General features: G+C 40.7%; 2 protein-coding genes across 3 annotated transcripts; both read right to left on the bottom strand.

The window, feature by feature from the left end:
• Positions 1-84: 84 nt before the first annotated feature.
• tmem11 (transmembrane protein 11) lies at positions 85-4,653 on the bottom strand. Of its 2 annotated transcripts, none has more exons than XM_020653239.3 (2): positions 4,517-4,653; positions 85-1,464 (listed from the first exon to the last, which is right to left on the bottom strand). In XM_020653239.3, exon 2 carries the CDS (start codon positions 1,455-1,457, stop codon positions 948-950), a length of 510 nt encoding a protein of 169 aa, XP_020508895.1. In that variant the 5' UTR covers positions 1,458-1,464; positions 4,517-4,653; the 3' UTR covers positions 85-947. The 2 variants fall into 2 exon arrangements, with proteins under 2 accessions (XP_020508895.1, XP_020508893.1); XM_020653237.3 differs by lacking the exon at positions 4,517-4,653 and adding an exon at positions 4,072-4,194.
• Positions 4,654-7,141: 2,488 nt separating this feature from the next.
• Positions 7,142-10,865, bottom strand: natd1 (protein NATD1). Its single transcript, XM_020653240.3, has 3 exons — positions 10,731-10,865; positions 8,954-9,072; positions 7,142-8,690 (listed from the first exon to the last, which is right to left on the bottom strand). Exons 1-3 carry the CDS (start codon positions 10,837-10,839, stop codon positions 8,574-8,576), a joined length of 345 nt encoding a protein of 114 aa, XP_020508896.2. The 5' UTR covers positions 10,840-10,865; the 3' UTR covers positions 7,142-8,573.
• Positions 10,866-10,910: the final 45 nt, after the last annotated feature.

The following is a 10,910-nucleotide window of genomic DNA, read 5'->3' on the forward strand; positions in this document are numbered from 1 at the left end:
TCAAAGTGAAACAGACGTTTGTGGAAAGTCATTCAAAAAAGATTGAAGTGCCCGTAATGTAAAGATTTTGACTCTCCGAACTCATAACCTCGAAATTACATTTTATTTTTACAAGTCTCTCGTTCTCTCGACTCAATATTCAGTTTCTCTAATCTCATAACCGGTATTAATACAACATTTCATCTGTCACATTACGAGCTTCTTAGGGACATTTTGGAGAGTTTCCCAGATTTGAAAGTACAAGGAGCCCGTTTGAAACATAACAGGAGTTCAGATTGTTTTAGTGTTTTGAGCACATCGAGTCACAGAAATATCAAATCTTAAATATCACTCCGTTAAACAAGAAACTCTTCATGAACGACACACAATCTCAAGAAGTCGCAGCCTTTTTGTTTCTTTCTGGACATTATGTAGAATCCATTTAATGAAAAAGAAAAAGCAAAATAAAATACAGAAAAGTGAGTTTGAAATATCCTAATGTTTAATGAAAGGGTGACGTACTGATCAGCGAGGAAGGGGTACAGTAAAACTACGAGGGAAAGAGGGAGAGAGAGAGAGCGCGATACTCAGAACATGACTGTCCGTTTCAACTCCAATGGCGTTCAGTCCAGAGGACCTGCTGCCGTACCCTTGAGCATTAGCCTGCTGTGTGTCAAGTATGCCGGTGGAGGGCGCATTGGGGGAGGCGCAAGGGTACTACAGAGATAAGTGTGCTGATGATGTCACAAAAAGTAAAGGAAACGCAAGGGAACAAACAATTCCTTCTAGTTTTTACTATATCCCTCTGATCAAAGTTCAAAATGGAAGCACCCACCGCACGTGTGGCGCTACCTGCTGGGCCCGATCAGGACTTCCTGTTTTCTTACATCTGGGGGCGGACAGGTTCTGTTTTTTTTGTTGTTTTTTTCCTTTAATATGTTGGTTTTTAAACCCTCTTCAGAGTGCACTCATACCGCATAGAGTTCGTAGATCTTCTTGGCGCAGTACGCCAGGGCAGCCAGTGCTATCGTGTTATGGAGTCTCTTTCTGTGGATGTCATCCCTGCGTACCAAAACCACGGGCGTCGAGGAGGTGAGCGTATGCAGGGGCAGCCGTGAGAGTTTTTGGCTGTCGTACTCCACCTGGTACTTGCAGCAGGGGTCAAACTGCCATGAAATTCCGTAGAGGGCGGAGCAGGCCACGCTGAGGGCGCCGGCGGGCAGCGCCACGTAGCGCGAGTATTCGACGGGCAGCGAAAGGGGCGTCATGAGACACGCGGTGCCTGACAGCACGGCCGTCTTGTGCAGACAGTTGCCCACGGTAATCCATCGAGCCGTCTCGTCTCCGATGCGTGTGGGCTCGATAACAATGTATTTATACTGGGCCTCCAGAGCCTGCTCCAGCTCGTACTCAAACTGGTCCTGCGCGTTCTCGCCGTTGTAGATCTCGTGCACGATGTAGCAGTCTGTCGCCGCCATCACTCCCCTGTGAGGAAACAGAACAAACAGCGAGGACGAGTGAGAGAAAGAAAGGCAGTCAAGTCAAATACTCAATCACCCGAGAGCCAAGTGATTGATCGTTATCGCAATAAAAAAAATTATGAAAAATTAAAAAAAAAAAAAAAAAACACTTCATGTAGTCACACAATGTTCTTTCACTCCGCATGTGAACATTTGTCCTTTTGTACGGAGGCGTGGAAATAATGTCCATGCAGTTACTCCATTTAGATGCAGTCAGACGAAGCTAAAGCTAACTATCAGCTACTCTCGGAGTAATTCATGCAAATTCAGTGAAAGGAAAGAAAAACAGTTTGGACTGATTTATTTTGGATTTAGAAGAAACATGTTGCAAACACAGGTGATCTGTGGAACATGGAGGAAAGCTTCATTGAGATTAAGAATGTTCCAAAGTGTCCTGGCTTAGAGACACAGCAGCACAAAGTCTTCTCCTTCTGAGCCTTGTGTGTCTCAATGTCTCCATGAGGAAGGGGTGTCAATCCAGAGAACGTCCTGATTTAATAAATGTTTAATAAAAAGGTTTTGCTTCGTGTCTTTAGAAACATTTCTGCACAGGATTTCATCTGTGGCCGTCAGTCAGTCCTCCTGTAGAACATACAGTACCATCATGTAATGTCATTTCCAAGGTCAATGACTCTAAAACATTTCTACTATCTCCATGATTCAAGGGCACATTGCTTCATCATTATGAATCCAACATTGATATGTATTAATGCCTCTACTCTACATGCAACTTAACATTTGATAAAGTCGATAACTTTGACTCAGGTTGGCAAAATGTTTTGATACCAATAATACAGGAGAGGAATTAGTCCATCAGAAATTATTCAATGCAACTCTTTGAAGTGTAAACTTTGCAAACAACATTATAACATGGTTGATCCATTGACTGAATAATCATTTAGAGTCGACTAACTCTGTAAACTCTACTTTCCCACTAACTTGTACTTAATTTAAACACAGACAATGTGAAGTCACAATAACACAATTTTAAACTGTGAAATGATTTTAGTGAAAATCTATGGCGCCCCTCAGGGGACATGGGCAGGTAAAATAAAATAATGTTTCTGTATCTGGTGCGCACCAGAAACTATCTCATGCTCACGATTATTTGTTACCCATGCAGGAGAATATGCACGCTGCATTTCCTCATGAGCTGAAAACTGAAAGTACGTTGTCCGCATGCGATCAGTTCTCGTGCTCACGGGCAGTTTCTTGTGAGGACAAGATAGTAGCCCTAATCGGACTGCCATTTCAAACAGCGCTATTAACGCCCCTGTGAAGTTTTGCCTTCAATATTAATGTCCCAAAGGCATAATGATCGCCCCTCTGTACCGTCTTCAGAGGTAGTAACAGAGGCGAGATGGTTTCAGCGGAGCCAGCAGAGGAGCACAGCGCTGTGTGTGTGTGTGTGTGTGTGATTCTGTGTATGTGGAGCTCCCGCTGTGCAGTACTTCTGCATCCCTGAAACACAATGTGAACTTACAGACTTGTACAAGAATATTACAACATCACAGAATCAATATGAATGTACAACCATGTTATGAAGGCTGAACTTAGTTGCGGCACCTTTGCGAAAAAAAAACAAACCAGCAGTCTGAAAAGAGCTGGTTTCTCGAGCACATCAGACTTACTTTCTGCCAATGTCCCCTCAGGGCCTCCGTACAAATTCAACTTTAACATGAGCAACAATTGTACATGTTTAATTTAGACAGAGTGCAGGGGTTTACTTCCAATCTTTTATGAACTTATTCCTCTCCCACACATCTGTCTAATTAAATATAAATGCAACGTGTATGTACTTTGATTTTTAAAAGCAGCCTGTGCAAAGCCGACGTGGATTTCAGTGAACCCCTGCTGCTCTCTCTTTCTCTCCCGCAGCAGCTTTTTGGTTAAAATGTGGCTGAAGATCTGTAGATTTCTCTAAAGCTTCGGTACACTTCGATGCTATTGATCATTTAAATAACAGACCTGGTAAAAACATCTGTTAGGGGGGGTCTGAGTGAACTCTCTGAGGCCTTCAACACAGCTGGCTCACAGACAGCAGCTCAGGGGCTAAATGAAGAAATGGAAAGTCGTAACTGATACTTGTGAATGTTTTGGAAGACCACCGTGTTTCGGACATGATGTACCCCATTAGCTTCGGTTAGATAACGCAGGCTAACTCGCTTGTATTGTAGAAAGTTGGAGGACTGACGAGCTAAAGTTGAGCAGCGAGAAAAGGTCGACAACACTGAACAGACAGCCGCGTTAGCTTAGCCGGAATTGTTTAGCATGTTAGTGGAAACAAACCGACCCGACTTATGGCTAAACTCAACTTTTCCTCCAGTCGATCAGGTCGAGCTGAAACAATCAAAACATCACATGAGCAGCTCGTTTGTTTTCTCGCTAACGTCAGCTAGCAGTACACGTTAGCTAGCTAACGTTAGCAGTAAAAACCCGACTTGTCGTCTTGGCGTTTTACGTGAATCTCAAACGATGTGCACGTTTGACATTTCTCAAATGGTGACGCCGGTGAAAAGGTGAATCATATGAAAACATTTTGGTTTAATGGCCAAGGTGTGCAGTAACTGACCTCTCCCTGCTTACTGGGACACCGCGCCTCCTTCCCAGCGACGCCATGTTGGAAATACAACTGTGATTGCAGTTGACGTATGAGAGCGCTTAGCCTTGTGGGTAATGTAGTGTATCAGCGTCGTTAACGTATGACACTGACGTGGATGGACACTACATTCCCCGTGATACGCTGAAGGCAGAGGACCTTCCGCTACGTATTTTATAACAGCCCACCGAAGTTTGAGAGGTCAGAGCATATTTTAATGAAGAAATAATACAAATTCACAAAATATTTACATGAAATATTACACATGACGTAAGCATATAAAATGAGTGCCAAATAAAAACCGGAACCGGACAGATTTTAATGTGTAAGAACATACACGCATACACATCATGTAATATTGAGTTTCAGTGATTAAGTTTTGCATTAATATTTGTGTCTGTAAGCTCGAGCTACTCACCCATATTGTGCCCTCGTGAGCTCCGTCGCTTTGTCCCCGTGCACTAGTTTGAGCTACCTCTCCTGTCCGCGTGCTGTAACCTGACACCGTTCAATGTAACAACTACAATGGTTACCTGAAACCAAACGCTGTACCTGTCACAACAATTAAATAGCTTTTTTTTTTATTAACCCGGAGAATTAATGACGCTTGTATGACGTTTTAATATAAATGTCTGTTATTTAATGTCTGTTTTTGATAACTCTGCACTATCTGCTTTTTTAAACATTGCTGTACATACATAAACAACTTCAGAAGGTCAACACTTTTTTATTTTTTTATATTCAGGTCTAATTACAGATTATTTCCCTCAACTGTTTATAGGTTCTTGCTTTAAATTACACATATATTTTTATCCCTGCACGGGTTATGTACATTTCTTGTATAAGTCTATTTTCAATTGCACAGTTTAAGTTTGATTCTTTAAATATTTTTTCGGGTTAATATATATGTATGCTACTGGATGCTTTGAATTTCCCTCAGGATCAATCAAAAGTATCTATCTATCTATTTATCTATCTATCTATCTATCTATCTATCTATTTATCTATCTATCTATCTATCTATCTATCTATCTATTTATCTATCTATCTATCTATCTATCTATCTATCTATCTATCTATCTATCGATCTAAATCAATCCAAAAAAATAAAGACTATCCATTATGGCATCTTTACATTTAATACCTTTATTTAAAGGTCACATATACTCCTATTAAGAAATTTACAGGAGCAATATCTAAGATATCTACTGAGTGAAATGATAAAGTGAGCTTACTATATGATCAGACATTAAGGAAACATGTTATGTTGAAGTGCTGGCTTCTCTGACAACAATGCAGCAGCCAGTATGTCCTCCTTCTAACTTTAGATTCTGGTCCTGAATGCTCTGGATTTGTTTGGACCAGAGAAGGTAGGCGGTTTTAACTCTCCCCTTGTGATGTCATAAAGAGAAAATCTCCAAACAGCCTGTTTGAGCACACATTTTCTGAAAAGTGGAGCAGGCAAAAGACAAAAAGGATGGACTTTTCTCATCATTGGGGTGTTTGTAGACAGACTAGAGACACATATTAGTGTTCTTAAAATATGATAAACGACCTATTTTAGCTTGAATATTCATTTTAACTACTTATTTCACAGACTGCACAGCACTTTATTTGACTTAATGCTGTTTTCGGTCCTGTGCAGCTGAACTGTTTCAGCCTCGGGCTCAGTGTGGATGAAGTACCTGTTTTTCACTTGAGCTGTGGATTTTCTTTATTTGTGATGTTGTCATTTGTGTGCCTGTCGTGTCTTGTTGCATGCTGCAGATCTAATTTCCTTTGGGGTAATAATGAAGTTAAAGTTGTACTGTGAGAATAAATGTTATTGATGTGTATTTATGTAATCTATAACTAACAAAATATTGTCAATGAAGAGCCCCTGAAGAGTAGCTGTACGGTTTAATACAGAGTCTAATGGGGATCTTAATAAACAAACGAACAGAGAGTAGACCCTTGGGCACTTAGGAGGACATTAGACAGCAGATGGTGTTTACACATTTATGTGTTTTATGTTTATTGGAAGCTGATTAAATGTGCAGTTTGGTAATAAAGGTAGGGCCTCATTGTGTTTATGTTCACTGTCTGTGACGACCCCTGAATGTGTCAGCGCTATTCCTGTTGCTTTGATAGGGAGGGGCGGGGCCAGTTAATTTGACTTCATGTTCCTGGAACTCATTCTCTCTCTCTCTCTCTCTTAACATCACCAGCTTTGGTTTGTTGTCTTTGTTTTGTCAAAGCAACACCACACACACCATTGCAATTACAGACTGAATGTTATTTTACTTGGATGTTTTGCCTTAGTTTTTAATAAACTAACTCTTTAAACCGTGTGGTCTCCCTTTTTGTCCAGCCTTGTTTGTGACAAAAGAAAAATTCAGCTTACCTTGTCTTTACAATAATGTCATTCTTAATACCTCCACCAGGTGGCGCCAGATCTACGTTTAAGACGAAATAAACACCTTTTTGTTATGATGCGGTTTGTTGCGTGATTAACATTTTTTATTAAAGAGAATATCTACGTTTTATGATAAACATATATATACAGTTTAAAGATAAAGACATCCCTCTGATATATTGATGATTTAGTTATTTTTCCATCTTGCTGAGATCGATTTATTTCCCACTTCAGTGGCTGCTAGACCACTTTATTCACATGAATCCACACCGTGTGATAACTCGGGCTTTAAAAGTACGGAAACCCCAAGCGGACATAAATCCATACATTTTATTTTACTCCGTTTTCCCGTGATAAGTAACTTTAGGTTGTTTTTTCCAAGAACTAGACTTAACTATCTTGCTTTCTCGGGATACCAACACTGACTTTAACTGATCTCATGCTTAATGCTGCTGTATCAAATAACTAAACGACTACTTTGAGTTTTTAATCTTTCCATGAAACATTAAAAACAAAATCAAAACATTATTTTTTTTTTAGCCTGACATCCAAAAACTCATTCATGTGATAAACAGCTCAGCTGAAGTGAAGCTGCAAAAAGAAAGTATAACTGTTCTGTTCTTTATAAAATATTCTGAGAATACTCAATGAAATTTCGATTTCTTTATTTATAGATAACAAGAAGAAAAAAAACAGAAGTGTAACGCACAAAACAAATGAATGTCGGTTCATTTTTACTCATCTGGTCGAGCCATGCAGCTCAGGATTTCCTTTCAAGCAAACACACGGATACAAACATGAGAACAAGAAGAGGAGTAGGTGCATCACCTAAGAGAGAGAGAGAGTCATTTCCTGCAGTAACCTCTGGGCGATCGAAGCAGACAACACGCTCATCTTCATCCTGACAGTGTGGAGTAACCTGAGGGATTCTTCTCTTCAACACTTTAGATTGTCAACAGCAACAACAAAAAGACAACTCATGAAGAGGTGAAAGAGAGAGCGCCGCGACGAGCTGTCCTCTCTGATGACCCTCATCAGCTGACATAAGGGGAAGGGTTAATGAGTAAAGACCTTTACACATCATTTCCTGAATGACTAAAGGGAGGCAGAATGTAACAGTGCTGTTTTATGAAACGCTGGTTGGAGCAGAAATATTCATCAATATCCCCACTGAGGTTTTTTTTTTTTTTTTTAACCACAGTGACAAACTTCAGACCCAATTTATCACACGTGTGTTAATGTGACCTTTGACCTTGAATGTAACCTTTAACACACAGTCGAGATCATTATTACTCGGTGTTTGTTCTTTGGTTTACAAATCCCTGCACTGTTTCCGGATCAATTCGAGACACAAATTATAGATCATAAAAGTCTGTTACCGAGCAGAATGTGAGAGGATCTCCAGAGTTTGAGAAAAGAAATGTTTTCAAAATACAAATTATATCTTTTTCTTTAATTTGCATCGCCAGGTATCGTCACACCCCTTCTCTTCTGATGTTAAAGATAACTTTAGCATTTGTAATCTACTACACTAGCATTTTAGCCCAAAGAAACCAAACTTTACTGACAGGGTAGCCCAAAAATAAAGAAGAATATAAAGAAAGAGGAAGCACAAAAGTCATCACAGTTGGTCAGTGAAGGCATCATTGTCTCTATTTAGACAACGCCGGCGCCCATCACTTGCTCACGACCAATGAACAAATGAGGGGAGGACAGAGAATTTGCATCCCAATATTTGACCCACAGCTGGTCTCCATCATTCCTAACCCTTCGTTTCCATCAGTGGTGGGAGGGTTTCGGTCTGACGGAACAGCTTTGGTTACTTTAACTGCTCATAATTATCAGAATTTGTGGCCGGCTGGTCCGCTTCTTGGTTCTGGTTCTGGACAAAAGTCAAGCGTGGACCGAATGCTCAGCTCACAGACGCCTTCTCTGTGTCTCTGGAGTAGCTCAAAGTCCTTTTTAACAATGCCTGGAAGGTCCTGTTTGTGTATCGGTCCTGTAACTCCAAAGCATGCTGCAGCACAGTGTGAATCCTCCGGGAGTCTCTTTCTCCCGCTCCTGTCAGAGCAGCATCGGGTCATTGATAAATATGTTCAAAGTACTGAGGCTGAGGATTCTCTTTGACGTATTTCTGGATGTACCAGCAGGTCAAGTGGGCCTTCAGGTCCTCTTCCACCACGAAATCCATGGCTGCCTGCCGTCATAGAAGATACAAATCAGATCAAACAGGTCGTCTACAAGTACTCTGCATCCTTCTTCAGGTGTGTTCTTTAGGTGGATTTACGTCCCAGATTAAAGTATCTCAAACAGAAGTTCAGTTACCAAAATAAAATACTGTAATAAAGAAACTCTGTCCTACAGCTGATCAATATTTTCTTTTATAACATGCATTGTTAAATTGGGTCAAATATTTTCAGCTGGGCTCAAATAAAAACAGCCAGTCTTCAGGTGTTCTACCTTGGCCAGGTGCTTGGCTATCCCTCTTCCTCTGTAAGCATCTGGAACCTCGGTGTGCTGCAGGTCCACCGTCTTCTTCCCAACATATTCGTACAGGAGAACGGCTCGATCGTGAGATCCTGAGGGCAGGAAGAAGTTCAAGATTATAAATTTTACGAAGTGTGCTTGTCGCTGATCTTTCTCAGAGATGATGTAAGACGCCCACACTGACGACATTTCCTTTAAGCGTGAGTATGAAAACAAATCAAGAGTTTCTCCCAACAGGTCAAATAAAAGAATTTTCTCTGAATCAGCAGTCAGGTGTAAAAGCTTCACAGCATCAAACTTAAGTGACACATCAGACACTGACATCAGTGCATGCCACAAGCCAAGTATCGGCCGATACCGATGTTTAACTGATAAATCAACTCATCCCAATATACGTTATTAGAAGTTAACTAGGTACAAGAACACTAAGTTAGCCCAGTTTGTTCAGGAAAGAAATAAACATAGAAAAGGATGCCTCGTCAACACATTTAAAAACATGACTTCCTTTCGTATTTTATTTATATTTCAGATCAGGTGTTCTACGTAGTAGTGCTACCCATCAATATGTACTACTGTGTGGCTTTGTGCAATACAGGAAGCATTATTTGATAAGGGGATATTTATCTATCAGTGTGCTTCCTATAAAATCTTAAATTATGGTTTTATAATGGAGTATCAAAACATGCTTCCTGTTCGCAGTGAGTAGTGGTGTTTAAAAGAGGATTTATTTACTAGAAGATTACTCTCAATCGAGATACCCCCCTCTGATGATGACAATAAAGTTTGAAGTTCATTAATATTAAGTTATTGTTCCAGTAGCATTATTTCATAGGAGATATGAAGAGCGTCTGTGCACCGTTTCACACAATGGGAGCGTTTTCTGACAAGGCAGCACATCTCGACAGAACACCCTGAGTACCTCCGAGCTGTGTAAGAAACTCACAGTCTATAACTACAACATGGCCGCTTCACAAGACAAGCATGACTTCTTTCACACCCTGACAGATATGTGCTTGAGGAGAAAAATGGATTATGAGCTGTGAGGACGGACAGACAGACAGACAGACAGACAGACAGACAGACACAGACAGACAGAGATCTTCTTTCAGGGTTGGACAGCTTCCCTCTTCTGATGAACTCCTCAATGCTGAAATGATTTGACATTAAATGACAGTGACCTGGACAGTCAGACACATTAAAACATCTATAAACTAAAGAATCAAATTTTTTTAGTTTAAAAACTAAAGAATCAAACTTAAGGAAATTCGTTTTAAGTCGGAAAACAACATATTTATAACTGTGATTATTAATAATTATGTAAAACAATGCAAATCAATTTAAATTATTGTCGCCTGAATAATAACTCTTAAAGGCTGTGTAGAGGTTGTCATAGGATAACTTAATGTGAGTGTTTATTTATGTTCGTTAAGGTGTGTTTTGTAAATGGGAGGGGGAGGATGTGTTTCCAGAAGAGGAACAAGTTAGATAAACAACAAGCTTGTGAAGTTACAGGTGAAGACCCTGTGGCCTGTTCGGGACTCTGACACGGAACAAACCCGGAATAAAGACGTGACATTCACTCGGTGTGAAACTAACAACGCCTCTGTGTCTGAAATGGCAGCTGGGTTCACGATTTAGGACAGGACGTCGATGTTAGCAGCCAGGACATGTTTTTTTTCCCCCTGCAGCAGCCTCTGAGCATGCTAACGTTAGCCACGTTAGCATGCTAATATTTACATGTCGGACTCACCGTTCAGCCTGATGACAAACTGCCGCCGCTTCCGGTCGTGTTCCACCTGAATCTGCGAGCTGTTCGGATCGAAAGCGTTCACCTGAGCCGCCTGAGCTGCCTGAGCCATGATAGAGGATGATGGACGTGCGACTGGACGGCGATGCTAACACAGAAATGGCTACAAGAAATGATGAACAA

This window comes from Labrus bergylta, chromosome 16 (assembly GCF_963930695.1).
Source record: "Labrus bergylta chromosome 16, fLabBer1.1, whole genome shotgun sequence".
Lineage (NCBI taxonomy): Eukaryota > Metazoa > Chordata > Actinopteri > Labriformes > Labridae > Labrus > Labrus bergylta.